This window comes from Argiope bruennichi, chromosome 9 (genome assembly GCF_947563725.1).
Source record: "Argiope bruennichi chromosome 9, qqArgBrue1.1, whole genome shotgun sequence".
In the NCBI taxonomy this organism is placed as follows: Eukaryota; Metazoa; Arthropoda; class Arachnida; order Araneae; family Araneidae; genus Argiope; species Argiope bruennichi.
The window spans coordinates 100,509,268-100,529,373 of record NC_079159.1 but is presented as its reverse complement, the minus strand read 5'-3'; the positions used below and the strand labels follow the sequence as shown (position 1 = coordinate 100,529,373).

At 29.8% G+C, this 20,106-nt stretch overlaps 1 protein-coding gene across 3 annotated transcripts in view; it reads left to right on the top strand.

The window, feature by feature from the left end:
• Window positions 1-20,106, top strand: part of LOC129983989 (SEC14-like protein 2) — a 113,410-nt gene that overhangs the window by 70,810 nt on the left and 22,494 nt on the right. For all 3 annotated transcript variants that reach the window (XM_056093726.1, XM_056093727.1, XM_056093728.1), the window contains 2 exons: window positions 10,973-11,062; window positions 19,026-19,095. In XM_056093726.1, coding sequence (XP_055949701.1) covers window positions 11,009-11,062; window positions 19,026-19,095 — 124 coding nt within the window. In that variant the 5' untranslated portion in view covers window positions 10,973-11,008. The remainder of the gene's footprint in view (window positions 1-10,972; window positions 11,063-19,025; window positions 19,096-20,106) is intronic.

Below are 20,106 nucleotides of genomic sequence, written 5' to 3'. Positions count from 1 at the left end.
AAAGGTACAAAAAAGAATGGATTCGTTTATCATTCAATAAAGCTGTTTATTTTTATTACGGAATTATAATATAAATATTTCCAATATAAATTCGACAGAACATGTATTTTCAGAATCTCAGTAAAAATTACATATAATTGCATTTGTGAAAGATGACAGATAAAATTTTATCCAAGCATATGCGTGGTATCAAGTAATTTTGAATATATTTCTTAAAAGAAGCATGAATGAGAAGTCATAAATATTGATTATAATAATATAATTTTAAAAATGTTCCTCTATTAAAAAACTGAATCAAAATTTACCATATATTTGTAAAATTTAGTTTCTGCGTTTTGATTCTCTTGTGCATTAGGATTCGGTATGATCCTGATGATATGTCCACAGAAGTAGATTCAATGCCGGCTTCTTGGCATAGGGGTAGCGCGTCTTCCCCGTGATCTGGGCGTCCCGGTTTGGGTATGATAGTTCCATCTGTGAGATGTGTGATTTTACCCTCCTGTAAAAAGGGGTTGTGCAAGCGAATGACTGATGCGTGAGTAGCAAAGTCGTACTCTTGGCCCTAGTTGGCGCTACTGTAAAAACAAGAGGCGCTCCCTCTAAAGCTTAAATCGGCTGTCTTCAAAAACAGCGGGCTTCTCCGTACCAAGTGTCATAAGAAACAACAACGGTAGATTCCATAGTCTGTCAAGTACAAAATTACTAAAAAAAGAAGAAAAAATCTGTGGATTTCAGCATTACTAAAACTATTGGATGATAACAACGTTACTTGAAGATCTTTTGAGTTTGACAATTCGTAATCTTTATAAAATTCCCTTTATTGATCAATTTTCACATCATAACAATGAATTTGTCTATTTGCAGCTCTGGTGAATATATTAACGAACATATTAACATCAAAATCATGGTAATAAGAAATTAAAACAAGCTGGAAGGCAAAGGTAGATTCCTTTACATCTGATCCTTACTATCTGACAATATAAGTTGTCGATGTTAGAAACAGTCAAAATTAGGGTGTGAAAATCACTTTTCAATCCTTAACTTCTAAGATATTGCAAGTTTCGAAGAAACTTTAAATATAAAAGTTACTTGACTTAATGAGGCGTTGATTTGATTACTTGGATTTATTTATCTATCTTCAATATTAATAAAGTTAAAGAGAAATGAAAATTTCAACCCCTCCCCTTCCATTTCCATCCCCTTTGAGCTAGATGGGCCTTTTAAGAACTCTCGTTCTAGATTTTTACATTTCTAATAAAATATCCCAAGCCAGTTAAAATCCAAACAAAATTACTCTAGTTTTCCTGTTTAAGGATAATATAAGCAAAACGTTATATGCATATATATATAAACTTGTCGGCGTCCTGACATAGGAGTAGCGCGTCTTCTTCGTGATCAGGGCGTCCTGGGTTCGAGTTCTGGTTCGGGCATGGTTGTTCTTCATCCGTTCTATCTGTGAGATGTGTGAATGTGCCCCCCTGCAAAAAGGGGTTGTGCAAGCGAGTGTGATGCGTGAGTAGCTAAGACGTACTCTTGGCCCTAGTTGGCGCTACTAAAAAAAGAGACGCTCTCTTGGCTTAAAATCACTGACTTCGTCAGCGATCTTATCCATGGCAAGTGCCATCATAAACAACAACAATATATAAACTTTTAAACGACGGGGGGTTTTTGGTTCTAGGGACCATGATCGGTGAAGAACTGAAGAAATTTTCCCGAAGTCTTGTTATGAGAACCATTGCAATAGGTAGTCTTCTTATAGGAATCTACTTAAAAATATTTGATGATATCCTAAGTCTGATGATAGGTGGCAATGACACATTTTATCTTAACACCAAGAAACAAAGCCTGTTGTTAAATATTATTTTTTGTTTTCTTTTCCTTAATTACAGAGATCATGCGCGATTAGTGATTCTTGAAAATTATATTTCAATGAAAAAATATACATTTATTTTCTTCATCAAGGGAAATTTTAATTAATGATTTATATTATATTTTCATAACAGAGGTATTATCATTGTGCATGTAAAATACATTTTTAAAAAATCAATGACGTCATTCCGGTATTATCGTTTGGAATGAAGAAAGGCAAAGCAAACATGTTTTTTTCCTGCCAAATTATTATAAACTGAACGTAAACAAATTTCATCCTCGTGCAGAATAAGGCAAGATAAATATGCATCAGATTCCACGTACCGACAATTTTCCTAAATGTCAATGTCACAGTTATCAAAGATAATGTCTTTAATACAATGGTCTGTATGTAAAATATTCTATCCATGTCAAGTACCGAGGTATACCGTAAATATGAACTCCAGATCTAAAGTTCGATTAATTTTTTTACGATATTGCACCATGATTGCTTATTTTTTTCTCACTTTTCTTTGTTTTTCTTCGGGGATTAAATGATTACATGGAACTGATCAGTAGAATTAAATAGGACTACGTTCTTTGACGCCACTTTTTATGACGTGGTTAAGAAACACGTTGCCAATTCGATGTTGTGAAAAAAAATATATATTTCACCTCTCACCGATTTCAAATCAATTAGCAGATGATTTAGCATTAAATATATTTATTTAATAATATTTATTATAATAATTTAATTTTGTATAAAGAAAAATAATTTTGAAAAGGGTTCAGACTTTTAAATCAAAACATAATTTTACGAGAATTAATCACCGATTAAAAGTAATGTGAGGTAAAAAAAAAGTTAAAAATGGTTGGAAGTTAATTTTCAAGGTTGAGTCAGCATGGTTTTTGGAACGAAATTAGGAACCTTGTGATATGCGTAGTTCTACAAATTTATCTTGATAAACTGATTACAAAATGGCAGAATTGGAATTAAGATCCATGAAGAATAATTCTTTTCAATCATGATTCAGAAGCATATCTGACACATTCAGTTGAATCGGTCTTTTAAAATTAAAAACTTTTAAGCTATCTTTTCCACTGTTTGTTATTTTCGATTAACTCTGATTATTATTAATAATTAAAATGTTATAATAAACCGATTATAACAAAATTCTCTCGAGTGTCTACCCGCCGAGCTGTATGATACGCAACCAGCCAAAATTCATTTATGTTATTTATTTATGACGCAATTATGTAGACGCCACCAAGTTATTTCTGCCAAAATATTTCTTTAGGTGAGATGAAAACCTTACTTTACGGAATGTTTCTTAATTTTTTTTCTCTTTCTTTTGTACCACATCCATTCAATACGTTCTTACTTTTATTAAATTTATTTTGCAATAATACTTTTGCATTGTTTGGACTTCCCATACTGTAAAATTATATTTCTATACTTTTTGAATAAAAAATAAAATTTCTATAAACTTTTGTAACATGCAGCAAACCTTTCAAACATAGGTATGATTCATTACAATGGGAAGAACTATTTATTAACCTTTATTTCCAAGATGTTTCTTACTGGAGTAAAACTGTAATACTTTAACTCATAACGTTTCGCTCCCACATATAGAAATAACATTAATAAAAGAATAAAAACGACTTTTATTCTTACATTTCAACAAATTACATTGATATGTTTGTGTAAATTTTGTGTTTCAAAAGCAAGGAATCATAAATAATTTCAAATGCTCGGAATTCTAATAAATAATTAAGTAGCTCTGATAAAATCGATAAACATTCTCAATAACATAGGGAGCCTTATTAATTACTTATATATATGCCACCTACATATGCAGACAAGTCCGCCAAATTGGCGATTATTTCAATCGTTACTACTAACCTAACCCCTAACTATTCCCCATGCTAAAATGCTTCTTTATGCTCTTTTAAATGGCAGACACAATGGGATCTTGGAACAGACAACAAACTTCACGCTATCACCCCCCCCCCAGAATACAATCTTAGCAAACAGAAAGGCAGATACTATTGTTTTACCTCGTTTATGCACTGGGGTCCACTAGATTCACCCATATCCCCTAGTTGCTAAGTGAACAACTACCACTATGTTCGCAATGCCATTGTTAAATTCCTGTTAAATTATCAGATTGTTCATATTTCAATGTCCAAAGTTTGCAATTTTTTCAAAAGTCAAGCACTACATTGTCTTTCTTGCTTGGTAAGACACCTCATATCCAATTCTTTGAACTTTTAAAGTCCATAAAGTTTTACCCAATTATTTAAATTTTGATTACATTTTAGAGTTTGTCCTCATGATGACTATTTTCATCTTTGTTTTCAAAAGATATAATTTCACCTATTATTTGGCGTAACATGGGCAATAGGGTGGAACGAAAAAAATCAATTTTTGATTTTTAATTTATAATAGCTCGGAAAAGTTGCCTTTTGGTGTAGATAAAATAAATTTTAACTGTGAAAAATATTGGAGTAGTTCTTGAGGTACCGCAAGGACGTTAAAGTTTCATAACATTGAAATTTTTTGCAACATTTTAAAGTTTTTTTACGAAATAATCAGCTTCTGATTTTTAATATGTAATAGAGCGGAAAAGTTGTCTTTTAGTATAGATAAGATAAATAAAAATTATAAAAAATATTAGAGTATATCTTGAAGTGCCGCAAGGACGTTAAAGTTTCATAAAAACACATTTTTGCAACTTTTTAAGTATTTTGCGTGCCTCAATAATGAAATAAAAAGTTTTCATTAAGTATTGTCATATGAATAAAAGTATAAAAACAGTTTTACTATTGCACTGGCATGGTACTGAATCATCGCTAGAGCGGTTGTTATTGAGGTAAAGCGGATATTCGTTTGCGTCCGGTGACTAGGACAGAGCTGGTTTCAAATCAGTGGCTTTGCCGAGTTCAGTTGAGTTGGCGTCTCCCCTCCGTCTATTGTGCAACTGATTTGCTAGTTTGCGCTTATGTGCTTTGCTATGAATAAAAATGGCTCAGTCTAAATTAATTAAGTCAACATAAATATCGGAGTGTTCTATTTTTGGGAAATTTAGTGATTTGCTTGAAATTGAATACACTGCTGACGAATCTATATTATGTTAGACATAACCTCAAAATTGCTTCAGAGAGAGATTCTTCTGTAAGCGAAATATGTGACACTTCAGTTCCCATAATAGAGCAAATATGGCCAAGAGCTTCTATTTCCGTTGCTTCTAGCAAAAGAATTTCACACATGATAAAAGTTTATCATGCTAAATATAGGAATTTATTAAAGTCTAAAAGCAAAAAATTTTCAAATAAAGTTGATTCCAACCTCACAGAATTTAGAGAAAAAGCTACACGTTTATTTGATATGGTTGATTTATATATAAAAAAAAACTGCCAGTTATGGAATAAAAGGTTCTAAACGATCAATGCTCTAATAGGAAAATGGTTATATGTAATATTGATATTGTTACCATAAGCGCTTTGAGGAAGAAAGAAGCAAGAAAGAGTAAAGATCTATAGAGAAAATTTAAGTTTAATCAAGAACGGGGAAAGAATACTAGTGCATCAGAAACGATTACTGGTGGCAATGACAACGCTGAAAAAGAACATTGATCTTTACAAAAAGAGGCGAGCCAACAACTACTAAGTACCTGTTTAACATTAAGTTAAAACTTTATACAGTAGGCATCTGAATCTGATCCAAATAGTTTAGGGTACTCGGTTATCGACTTTTCTCGACTTTCTTGTCTCATTCAAGCAGTTGCAAGAGCTGTAAAATTGATGGCCGAATCGGCTCAAAATGTCTCTGGCTAAATCGCAAGAGGATACATAAGTGCAAAAATTGACTGACGTGTGAATATGCCAAAATTTTATTTTAGAAAACTGTTTAATGTTGCAGTGAAGTAGAAACAAACATTTTGCAGCTGTAACATTTGTTATCATTAAGGATACAGAAGTAAGAAACGCAAAATTGGACATAAAAAATATTTTTTTATTATTATACTTTGCAGTAAATCATTTTTTTTTAGTTGTAATGCTTATATATGTATTTAAAATCATCTTTTGCAACATTATTTGAACGAAGAATTCTTTAAAATATTTTATCAAAGTTTACATTTTTTTTTTTTTTTTTTTTTTTTTTACAAACTTTAAGCTCTTTTCGACACTTTGAAGTATTGTTGTATTGCAACCAGAATTTTTTAAAATTCTTTTTGAACCTAAAAGCTAACTTCACTACTATTGCCAAACTAAAATCTAACAAAATTTTTTAAATGCTCTTTTTAAAAATTTCCCTTTTTTCAATTTTTTTTTTTACAAAATTTAAGTTTTGTGCGGCACCTCAAGATGATGTAATATTGCAACCAAATTTTTAAATATTGTTTTTGAACCTAAAAGGCAACTTTTTCGCACTATTACCAAAGTAAAATCTAAGAAAAACTTTTAAAGGCCGTTTTTAAAAATTTCCATTTTTTTTTTCAATTTTTTTTACAAATTTCGAATTTTTTGCGGCCCTTTAAAATAATGTAATATTGCAACCAATTTTTTAAATTTTTTTTTAACTTAAAAGGCAATTTTTCCTCACTATTACTAATCTAAAATCTAAAAAAAAATTTAAAAAATAAGACCATTTTCGTTCCACCCTAATGGTCAACATCAGCGGGAATTAACTCCAAAAAGAACCCAAACCAAATCAAACTACGTATGCTCTTACATCAATTGGGCCTTATCCTTTTTTGAAAACAAACATTAAATTAATTGTGTTACAATTAAACAAACATTAGATTAATTGTGTTTTGCAATTGACATGTATTGAGCGATACAATTTCCTTGTGTTGAGATAGTGACTTAATGTTAAGCACTGTTCTTCATATACGGATTTCTGAGATTTTAAAAATATGCTAATAAAAGTTGAAAATCATTTCAAATAAGATATATTTTTAAAGTTCTCCTAAAATACAGTATGCACCAAAATATACAGTACTGAAATTCGCGCATCTCAAACACGTGATTGCGTTTATCGACGCGCATAGCTCCAGCTACACGTGTTCGCATCAGAGAAAAGGAAGTTATTTTGTGCAGTTGTTGTTGGAAATGGATATCTCGAAGGAAGAAAAAGTATTTATTGTTGTGCATTATTTCCGCTCATACGGAAGTTGTAGTGAAGGTGGACCGAGTTTGAAAAAGGTTGCAGAACAATTCCAAGAGAAGTTTAATAAGACGGCACCAAGTAACATAGTTGATGCTGTCTATTGTTAAGAAATTTCGCCATTCTGGTAGTGTACTGTGTCAACGGATGGGGAATGTTAAAGGTCGCCGGCATAGGGGTAGCGCGTCTTCCCCGTGATCTGGCCGTCTCGGATTCGAGTCCCAGTTTGGGCATGGTTGTTCTTCCGTTGTTCTATCTGTGAGATGTGAATGTGCCCTCCTGTAAAAAGGGGTTGTGCAAGCGAATAAGTGATGCGTGAGTGGCAAAATCGTACTCTTGGCCCTAGTTGGCGCTACTATAAAAGCAAGAGACGCTCTCCCTCCGGCTTAAAATCGCTGTCTTCGTAACAGCGGGCTTGTCCGTGGCAAGTGCCATAAGAAACAACATGTTAAAGGAGAATTTTTCAATAGTGAAGATCCAACAAGAACTGTGCCTGCATTACGCGAGAAAATCATGTCTTTTTGCAGGAATCTGCAGCAACCTTTGTTTGAGGATATGCTTGAGAATCTGCTTGAACGATATGAACACTGCCTGCAGCGAGGCGGTGCACAGTTTGAACACTTACATTACGCATACCGTGGTAAATCAACACGCTAATAGTGTGTATGTATGTATGTAAATTTCTTTTGAGGAAAAATAAACTCACAGATGAAAATAATGCTATTTGGTTCAGCTTTTCATTTCAGTGCTGTATATTTTGGCGCAAATTGTAATTTAAATGTATAAATTGCTGCATTTATTGAAATTCTCTCTGTGTTCTCAAGATTAAATACTGAATTTTTAATATTCTGTAACAGATCTTTCACAACTAATATTGATAAAAAAATTCTTCGTCATTTCGTATGCAATATTATTCGTAAAAGATGCAATCTTAACCGGAAGACGGTACAAGAATAATTTTAAAAAAGCAATTTTATAATCTCAAATATTATACATGCTCGTATAATTCAGATGATTGGTGTAGATAATTTCCAATTTGTTATCTAAACGTAAACAAATTATAACAATTACACTTTTGATCACTTTTTAATGATTCAACTGCTTCCCATTTTATGAAATATAATCCACGATAGTTAATTTAATTCATTATCTGTTTTTTCAATAAAAACCATATTTCCTCATCCAGCCCATCTTTACACTCTTTCTTTCGGACTGTTGTTCCAGTTTAAATAGCCAGTGCTTTGCCTGATACTCTGTGCATATCCTAATTCCATTTCATGAAACCCTTAACAAAAAGGTAAAAGCCATATTTATAAAATAATGTTATTAGAAGTAAACGAAGTAAGCTCGCTTGTTATATAATGTTTGTCATGACATAGACGTCCACACTTTTTTGTGTGTTTTATTTTGTCATTATTTTTAAAACTATCAACAATTCTCAATAAATGGTTAAGTAATCGTAATGATTTTTTATTCTTCATAAGTTAATGTTGCAGTAATATCGCTTATTTCATTATTTTGCTTAATTTGTCTCTAACAAATAAATAAAATTATGTGAAATATAAGTACTCGAACTATTACGACTTAGAAGTTGAAAAATGATATATTGTATAGTCAAAATATGCTATTACAGTATCTGAAATAGTTGTTCGGTTAGTTGAAAATAATATCAATCAAGCATCCTCACGTGATAAAAGACATTAGCTATTTGTAACTGATTGCCGCTGAACAATTACTGCTCGTCATATTAAGAGCAATTACTTTTCTACTTAAATCATTGCTCTTTTTTTCCTTTATATTTCCTCTGATAATGTTATTCTAATTCTTATATTAGAATTTTTGTAACGTTCTTTTGTATTTTTAATTAAATCTGAATTTTTTTTTAAATTCTTTTAATATCGTTTTCTGTTTATATTAGAATCCTTCGCATTTGATAAATAATAATAAGAAAATTCTGTCCTTTACTACTTTGAAAAAAACTCTTTGTTCTTTATTGCATAAAAAAATCTGCTCTTTACTACTTTGAAAAAAATTCTTTGTTCTTTATTGCTTTAAAAAAATCTGTTCTTTACTACTTTGAAAAAATTATGTATTTTATTTTGAATTTATGATATACTTATTGAACCTGGTGGTATATTTTACAAGTTCAAATTAATTTTGCAACCGAGGGCGGTATCCTAATCTTCAACGGATCACAGCCGAATTGTTTGACTCACAAGCTTGAATACGGAAACAAATACTGTGTTTCAAGATCTTTTCGTAGTCTGCTGCGATTTAAATGAAACTAGTTGTCTCTATTTATTTTATGATTCAATTTGAATGATAGATTGTTTAATTATTTAATACTTACTACATTAATAAGCAAGTATTTACTTTTTTCCTTCTTAGTCATTGGTTAATTTTGATCTATTTTAAACTTAATTCGTTTTAATATGTTTATAACGTCAGAACTAATTTGTTGCAGAGATCAAGGTAATGACATATGAAGTATCCCAAAGATGCATCCAATAAATTTAATTATTTTCAGAGAGGTTTTTTTTTACCTGTATTGGAAATTAGAAAGCATAATTGATTACATTAAAGGAAGTATTTTGATTTGATTTGTCAACAAAAGCATTGAAAAATCCAAATCTTTAATTTTTTCTCTTTCTCAAAATGCATAAAAATAAAAGAAAATATTTCTGTTAGAGAGTCCTTTTTAAAAAAGTGATTATAAATATAATCTGGAGACTCAAGCATTATTAGTTTGCCTGCTTCATCGGCTTTGACATACCGTAAGATATAGAACCTTTCACATCGATTTATTAACAGTGATCCTAAGTTTAAATCAATCTTAATCAAAGTCCTTTCGTAATTTACAATATTTGTTACACATTTTTCCTATCCAACTATAGTAATCTTCCCCATGTTTTATATAATGTTTGTTGTTAGCATACCAAGCAAAATGAAAGTCTCATAACAATATGTTAAAATTATAAAAATATTTTATCCTGATTTAACAAGTTTGATTGTTCAGCTAAGACGTAAAAGACTGGCCCTATATATTAGTATTTAATTTCGATCTAAACCATCCTAAAATGTGTTAAATGTATTCCATTAGATCAACGATATGATGAAACATGATATCTGAAATAAAAAGTTGTTATTAATTATCATATTGTAATTCTATTTGGATTGACATGTAGGATAGCATTCATAAAAAATGCCCGAAAAAATAATTCAAACAACAAAAACTTTAATTTTGGTAGCATTTATTCTTGCAAAATTCAAGGCTCTGCCCCTTACATTATTGATCGTAAATAAAAAGGCCGCCCCCGTTGCAAAAAAAATTGTGCACTTGTAAAACAATCCCAACAGTTTTTTATCATTACTATAGCTAAATATATTGCTTTTTACATGTAGCGAGATCATTTAATTTTACTAAAACTATCTATTTGATTTTGATCAATTTCATAAGATAGACAATAAATATATATTTTTGCGTTTTGTGGGAAAACCATATGCCTAAAGGCTTTTAATTTGATGTAAGTTTAAGAAACTCCTTAAAGCTTTTAGTCTATGCTTCAACGATTCGAGGCTTTTAAATGGGAAAATATTTTATCAAGATTATTATCGTCCGGCTCTTTTGAATTGCATCCATTTATGTCGATCATAAAAATATTCCTTTTATTCTAAAAAGATTGATAAATTTAAGCATATTAAACACACCGTCGCAACAAAACATAAGATACTATGACTTCACTTGAATTGATTCGATTTTTTATCTCATATTTTAGGGCAATATTTATAAAATATTGTTTTAAAGCCAAGAAACGCCATCTATCAAAAAAAGTGTTTTCTTCTTCCAGCTAAAATATTTTTTCAGTCTAATAGCTTTCTCTCTCGCAAATACTGATACACGTTGATATATATTCAATAATATGTTTCATAATGTATTGATTTCTTCTCTTCCAGGTTCATTTGCGTTTACTGTCTTTGAAATCAATCAACATGGGAACCCCTCTGAAAAATCTGACAAATTCTCAGCTTTCAGCTTTAAAAGAGGTAAATTAAGTATCTTTATTTCTTAATTACAATAAAACTTTTCTAATGGACTACGCATTCATAGTGATCAACTCTCTCTATGTTACGGAATTTTTACTTTCTCATGCACGAAGAACAGAGAAAATGCTATAACTATCAAAAAAATTCCAACTCGAAAATGTTTCTACGTTTCAGACCTCCTTACGTTCCAAGACATTTTTTGGCATTATTCCACCTGTGAACATGATAAATTGAAAATACTTTGAGCGATAAGAATGAAATTTGGTGTATGAAATTAAGACAATATTTATAAAATTTCTATCAAATTTTGAGAAAAATTCATTCATAAGAAGTTTGTATGTCTTGATTGCCCAGGACGAGTGATCTCAATAACTACAGAATGTAAAGATCTAGACAGATAAAATTTGATGCACAAGTTTAGATTCTAGAATATAGATTCTTAACATATTTTGAGCCAACTCTGTCGAAAGGTTAGTCGTCCATCCGTCTGTAATTTCGCATGCGTGCAAATGCAATGATTCATTAACATAATGATTTAAATCAATTAAGCTTGTGATTACAGCTATCGTTCCATGTTGAAATTTTGTTTCAATCGTTCAGAAAAAAAAGGCATCCAAAATGATTCAGTAAAAATGCTAGATTTTGCCAAAGATCTATATTTTGTAACTATTGTTTACCAGTGCCATGCAAGACATTCGCAACCTTACCGAATTTTATGTGGGAGGAAGGGAATAAAACCTATATCGTGGAGTACGTAAGAAAGTCTCTGGGGGTAAATTCCCGCTAATTAGTTAATAATTTCATATAATTTTGAAATATTTCTGACGGATAGCCGCTGAAAACTAAACTTCGACCTTTATCGTGGTAAAACATTCAAGAGTTAATCTGTCATTTCCAAAAACCAATAAGAACTCCAGGAAAAAAGAGACATTTATATGGATTGCGTCCGTCAGAAAGTGAAAATTTTTGCTCAACATAGTCAAATGGACAGAAATAAAATATTATTTCCCATTCTTTTTATAATTAACAATTTAATTTTCAATTATTGATAAAATTGAAATATAATTCATAATAAATATAAATTATATTATAAAATTGAAAATTCTATCTCTAAAAATATTAAAAAATCAAAGTAAAAGCACATTATTCTTTTTTTAACAAATACAAAAAACAAGTTTACTTTTTTTTTCTTTAGATGATTCTTGAAATTCACTTTGTAAAATATAACGACTAATGTCTTGAATATATATACACTTTGTATTTTGTACATAATTTCTATTCTGTATATATTTTGTACCCGAAAGCGCCAATTTTATCTGCCCCTTTAAAGAGTTTTTCTATGATTGAAACTGCCATATTGTAAGTTAAAACATTCTATGCCCAATATAACATGAATAATTAAACAATATGCTGAATCACCCCGAAAGAACTACAAATAAGGTTATAAAAAGATGAAATTCGGTTTTTAAAGTCATATCCATGCAGAATCACTGCATTACCTAGAAACGCACCTATTTTCTATAATTACAAAAATAGGTTTTAGCGGAAACGATATAAAATAAATACATGAGAAGTCGTGCCCATACTACAAATATAACAGCGCATGTCAACCATCAGCTGAATGAAATTAATATTTCTCTATACTATTGATTTACGCATTTTTTCTTACCTGAAAGGTGTTTGTTTGTTTGTTTGTTTCTTATGGCACTTGCCACTGACAAGCCCGCTGTTACGAAGACAGCGATTTAAGCCTGAGGGGGAACGTCTCTTATTTTTTATAGCAGCGCCAACTAGGGCCAAGAGTTCGACTTTGCCACTCACGCATCATTCATTCGCTTGCACAACCCCTTTTTACAGGAGGGCACATTCACACATTTCACAGATAGAACAACAGAAGAACAACCATGCCCAAACCGGGACTCGAACCCGGGACGCCCAGATCACGGGGAAGACGCGCTACCCCTATGCCAGGACGCCGGCCCTGAAAGATAAACAATAGATTCTAAAATTAAATCAGAGTGACTGATTCAATGTGAATATATGTTCATTCTATTCCGAAATTTTACTTACACGTATCCTCGGCCATTCTTTTAATTTAATTAATACATGCACATCATTACATTTTTCCAGATGTGTGTAATGAATTTTAACGGGTCGTTTATTAAATCAATCTGAACAGAGTTTAAGTTTTTAAATGGTACATTGTTAATATCACTTTTATTTGCTTGGAGCATTAAGAATTTGTACCCGTCATTATGCCTTTTAACTTGCAAATATGACCCATTTTGAAAACGATTGCACTTTTCTCATCATTTTATTCATTTCTTGTTTTACATTATGATACAATTCTTGTTGCACATTTCGGCTCATGTTAATTGGCAACATATGCTTCAACGTCAAACCACAGCGGAGGAAAGAAGCACTAAATATCACACTTTCACCAAGGTTATTTCAACATTTAACGATCTTATTTAAAATACATGACGATACTTACTATTTGCATTGTAATTGTTACAGCCATTCGCATAGTATTTTAATGTAAGATTTTCCTAAATCCATCAGTACACTTCTGTAGAATTGCAGAAATAAGGTTTCGAGGTTTATAGGTTATTTAAGCAGAGATGTCACATCATGAATAATTTTTTAATATTAGTCTGCTTAGAAATCTCGTTGCACGTTTGTAACCAAACTTGATTTTATTCAAAGATCCATCAACATTATCATTTTAAGATGCTTGATAATTCACAGATCAATCAACATACTTGATAAAAACAACTTTTTTTCCTACAGTTTTTTTTTTAAATTTTATTTTAGTATGCTGATTTGTAATAAAGTGTATCCTAATATAGGAGTGTTTATTAAAAATGAGAAATGTAACAGTAATGCATTATCGAATTTAACACTAAAGTAGGCAAGCATAAAAAAACATACACTTAGTTAATTTATTGTTTAATTTTACGCTTGTTATTTTTTTCAAAAGCTATCCGATCTTTTGAGAATTTTTTTGTCAAACGGTTAAATTCTCTGGTCCAGTATTCAAATTTATGACAAATTTTAATGTTGCGTAATGCCTCTTTGCAAAAGATATTGATTTTCTGGAGTTCTAATATGATTAATTCTGATGTTATTATAGAAATTTTATTTAACAACTAAAGAATTTGTTTTTATTTTGCTTCTAATTAAAGAAATTCCCACAAGCATCTTACTTAATCCCTGTTTATAAGGCTTAGTTTATACAGGACGACTGGCTGCAATTTTTTTAAAAAAGCATCTTACTTCAGCAATAAAAAAAATTACTTGTTGCAATATGCAGAATTAATTCATCTAATTTTGCACTAAAAGCGAATTAATAAGTTATGAGCTTTAAAAATTCTGACTCTTTATAGTTCTAGAACTTGTATTCTTCTTAAATTCTTGCAATTCTAAAATTTGTATTCCTCTTTAATTCTTATAACCTTAGAACTTGTGTTCTTAAATTCTTTCAGCCATAGAACTTTTATTCTTCTTAAATTCTTACTGCCATAGAACTTGTATTCTTCTTAAATTCTTGCAATTCTAAAATTTGTATTCCTCTTAAATTCTTATAACCTTAGAACTTGTGTTCTTAAATTCTTTCAGCCATAGAACTTTTATTCTTCTTAAATTCTTACTGCCATAGAACTTGTGTTCTTCTTAAATTCTTACAGCCATAGAACTTGTATTTTTCTTAAATTCTTGCAATTCTAAAATTTGTATTCCTCTTAAATTCTTATAACCTTAGAACTTGTGTTCTTAAATTCTTTCAGCCATAGAACTTTTATTCTTCTTAAATTCTTACTGCCATAGAACTTGTGTTCTTCTTAAATTCTTACAGCCATAGAACTTGTATTTTTCTTAAATTCTTACAGTCATAGGACTTATATTCTTCTTAAATTCTTACACTCATCAAACAGTATTCTTCTTAAATTTTTAAAGAACTTGTATTCTTCTTAAACTTGTATTCTTCATAACATAGATAAATATATTCATAGAACTTGTATTCTTCTTTAATTCTTACAGCCATAGAACTTGTACATACAGCCATGCTTCTTGTAAGTCTTACAGCCATGGAATTTGTATTATTCTTAAATTCTTAAAGCCATAGAGTTTGTATTCTTCTTAAATGTTAACCATTCCTGAACCTTTATCGAGATGGGAAATCATTTCGAAGCTTGATTGTAGTTGAAAAGTGAAATTTGAATTACCTTGTCAGGAAGTTATTGGATTAGAAATTATTTGATGTCCTTTACTATTCAAACTTTCAATAGTACACTGCAAAGAAATTAAAATTTTTGATTGACTTCCTAGATAATGTCATTTGAAAACATCAAGGTCAAAATTAAACTGGTGAAGAAAGAATATTAAGTCACTTACTCGACACTCTAGGAAAGAGAGCTGAAATTCAGTCATAATGTTGCATAATATTAATAATAACAGTAATTTTCAAAAGAGAATTTTCCCATTATTACACTATAATTGATTTCTGAATGAAATTTATCTGCCTAATATAATAATGATAATTCTCTGGGTATCCAATGCGCTTTTACTGCTTTCCGAATATCCCCTATAGTTGCAATATTTGTAATATGTAATTGAATCTCTCAAAATGTAAAATTGGTTTTTTCTTGTAAAAAGGTTTACTTAAAGAAAGGAAAATTGACCATCAAAGGACCTGTGACGTCTCCGACACTTTCTCTAATACCCTTTAATAAAATTCATACCTCACCCCCTCATATAAAATTGTGAACTTTGGGTAAGGCTACGAATGCCTTGCATAGCGTTGGCGAATAAAATTACGATATATAGATCGTTGGCTTGAATTTTAGCATTTTTTTACTCTATCTAAATTGTGAATATGTACTTTTAGACACTTGTTTCATTGGCGATTAAAACAAATTTGACAGGGAATTACAATTGCAGACACAAGATCACAAACCAAATTTCATTTATTTAAGTCATTGGGTTTGTGAGTTTATTTAATTTATATGCATGCGAGTATATAGTCTCACAAGTGCTCTATCCTTTGACATATTTGTTTCAAATTTTGATAAGACTTTACATTACAGATACTAAAACTGTGCACCAAATTTTATCCGTCTAGGTTTGTACTTATCGAGTTCGTTTGCATTAAAAAAACCACACGAGCAGACTTCTTTCAATGGATTTCCTACAAAATTTGACAGAAATTTTCAAATCTAATTCTAAATCTATTTTTTAAATTATCTTAATTAATTTAATTAATTAAAAAATCTTATTCCAAGTTAGACATAATGCGAGAAATGTATTTTTAACCTCAGAAAGGTTTGAAACGTGGAGATTCATCAAAATCTAGAGTTCATGCTCGAGAAAGTAAAAACTAATAAGATTGTATACAATATTTAAATTTGTTGACTAAAATTCAATACAAGTACTAAAAATTGTGTGCTTTCATCAAAAAAATACTCCTAAATTGTTATTTATTTTTAGACAAAGTAATCCTTAATGTCTTTCCGAACATAATGTTGCTTTCTTTAATTAAGCCTACATTCGTTAAGAGATTTCCATTTTGAGGTTGTTTTTATAACTGAAAAGTCTAACGTCCCACTGAATTTAAAATAGAAACTTCGTATCAAGTTGGAAAAGAAATCTGCAGTCCAGAAGCTAAAAATGGCGTATGACTCACTGTTAAGTGTTTAATGCTTGTTCATAAAACTTTTAAACTTTCGTAAATTATTTTTGACAGTAACGATTGGTGAAATAACTTTTTACCTTTATTTTGTTTGTATCCCTTCTTAGGAGAGAATTCCATTCCATTCTATTCTTTTTATTTTTGTTATAGGTTAATAATTTTGAAAGCGAAAATTAATTATCGATACTCAAAAGCTAGAAGAATTTTACAAAAGTCTATTAGATATACAAAAATTATTTTTTAGACGGGAAAAAAAATATCAGAAAAAATCTAAAAGAAATTCAATAAATGAATGTTTTAAAAAATTCTCATGTATCGTATTTTATCAGTAGCGTATTCAGATATTACATGGCATAGTTCGTAAGGCTTTTCTCTTTATGATAAGCTTGTCAATTTAGTTTCACGTTTCAACGCATTTTCACATATTAACATTCTATTTTGAATTACTTTTTTTAAGTTATAAACTTCGTGAAAATGTATTTTTTAATCTATTATGACTCCAGACTGCCCAGCAACTAAGTTTGTTCAGAATATTATTGAAATAGATTTTTACCATTTATAAATATTATACTAACAAACCAAATGTAACGAATTATATAAGAACATGGCCAATTTTATTTGATAAAATATAAATATTTTCCTAATATTTTATAGTTTACATAATTTTTATTTTTTCATAAATTTATTCATCTGGCAACTAGGAAAATAAACCTACAAAAATAATTAAACTCTTGTAGTCCCTTCTCAGTCTTGTAGCCCCAAGTCAGTTGTTGAGTCCCCTAATCGGAAATTCGACACAGAAATTAATTTATTTATTTCCTTCTCTGAAAGAATAACAGGGAACTGAAAATTTTCTGTGATAAAGATGATAATTTACCTAGGTATTCAGACCAATATCGCGTCAGCCATTAGAAACGACCAAGACGACTATACCTAATCAGAATGAAATCGTTTCATTTATTTTGACTCTTATTGTTTCTATACCTGAATTTTACTCATCACACACACGCACCAAAACAAAGTCTTTTGGACTGTAGCTTTATTTTGGAACTCAAAAGTTAAGAAGCACATCTCCGTCCCTCTCACAGCACATAAACACACATAGTCATTGGAAGTATTTCCATGTAGAGACTGCTCTCTCGCAACACATTAGACAAAAGGCTTACTAGATGACGTTAGCTCAGAACATCATTCATGATAATTAGTATATTATCACATGATGTGAACATAAAGATTTGTCAACAAGAAGATGACTGCCCGGAGAATCGGTCAAAAGACAGCGATGTTCTAGTCACAAAATGATCAAACGATTCCAAAAGCTAAGACTGCAATTTGTATTGAATGTAACTGAATTATTTTAATCTCTTCGAAATATATTCAATTATTGCTTCAGTTGCAATTTTAATATATTTGTAATATCTCCACATTTCAGTAAAAAGAAATTTCAGACTTTGTTTATATCATCACATGGACATGATGCAATAACTGCACAAAAGAGATCAAACAATGTACATACAAACGTTTACTTTATCCAATCAGAAATGCTACACAATCTTTATTGGGTTTTTCTTTTTCTAAGAGGGTATAAAATGTGTATTCTCATGTTAAAATAAACTGAATTAATTTGTTTTTCATCGCATTGAAAATGATGTCAGATACTGAATGAAGCGGAAATAACACTAAAAACAAGGTAATTTCCTCTATAACTTCGTAGTGATTTATAGTGAATATTTTAATCCTGCCACCTCTATAGTTTCGCTGCACCTACAAAAAGGGAATCTGTCAAATCGCAGAAATAAAAAATAACAAAAAAAAGTAGGTCGTCAGATTTAAAAAAATCTTAAATAATGAGTCAGTCTTCAGATCCACAAAATACGGTCAACTGTCAGTGAAATAAACGTACGATGATTGAGAACCATTTGACAGATGCCAATCTAACAAAACAGTATTTAGAAATACTTTTATTGAACGAAAATTCTAAAGTTTAGTGGAATAAGATTATTGTTCTTATTGCCATTCTTAAAAATAAAAAAATAATTCAATAACCTATTAAGAATAATTATTTTGTACGAATAAAGTATTTACTAACTAAAATTCATTCTAGGAAAAATATATTAATTTAGAACTCTATCTTAAAAGTGAAACTGGCGTCCACGATGTTTTTCTTTCTTTTTTTTATTTTCTCTAAAAATGGATTATTCTTTATTCAAAAAAAATTCTGTACAAGAATTTGAAAAATATTAACTGTAATTTGTGTGATTTTTTTTTTTTTTTTAGTTCAGAAGTAACCTATCCGACCTCTTAGGACCGTATGATACAGATGTCATATTATTAAAATGGCTTAGAGGTATGTATTTTTAATTAAATACTTTTAATTAACTTCACATATTTAATATTTGTAAAGACAGAATTTTGTAATCATTTTTTATTCACTTCCTGATGCACTAGAATTTTGATATTTTGTAAAGTTATTAATTTCCGATGGCAAAAGAACATTTTAATGATTTTAGCCCTCATAATTTTCAATTAATTTATTAACTTAGCTAAATTTTATCTCCTAAATTTATATTACAATCTTGAAATTAATTTTAGAAACATAATTTTTTAGGTTTTATAATAGTTATAACCACGAATTATCTAATATATTAAGACTTAAAAGTAAAAGTAAAATATATATGAAAATACATTAAAAATTTTAAATGTCATTTTGTTAGTGCTGCAGAAAGTAAAAAATAATATTTTTGTCAAAAATCTAATACGTTAATGAAATTAAAACACTATGTAACCTCGGAAGAAATTCTGAAATGTCCATAGGAAGTTAAAATATTTTACAAATGTTAAAATTTGCTTTATTTAAAATATTTCTGTCAAATCTAAATATTTTTAATGGTCTTTCTTTCTTTCGTCTTTTTTGTCATTCATGTTTTTGATTAAAAGATCAATCAAGGCATGAAAATTAATTCTAAAAAAATTAAAACAGCTAAAACTTAATTTTTTATTTTTAGAACTGGAATTTCACTAATAAAATTTTTGAGTACTCGCTATCTTAATATATTACATTTATAGATTATGTATAAAATCAGAATAAATATTCTTCGAAATCTAAATCGACGAGGTATAAGGCTTTGCATATGGCATTGCAGCCGTGATGTGATTCTTTTTGACTCCCAGATAAACCTAAAATGTTTTTAATCCTTTTTGAAATCACAATAAAAACGTAATAAGAATAATAACTATAAAACCTTTTAAAAAACACTTTTATCACAGCATTAAAAAAAATAATGTTTTATGAAAAAGTTGGAGATCAATCCAAAAATCGTAAAAATGTGAAGTATAGAAAATTTCTATATCATCTTCC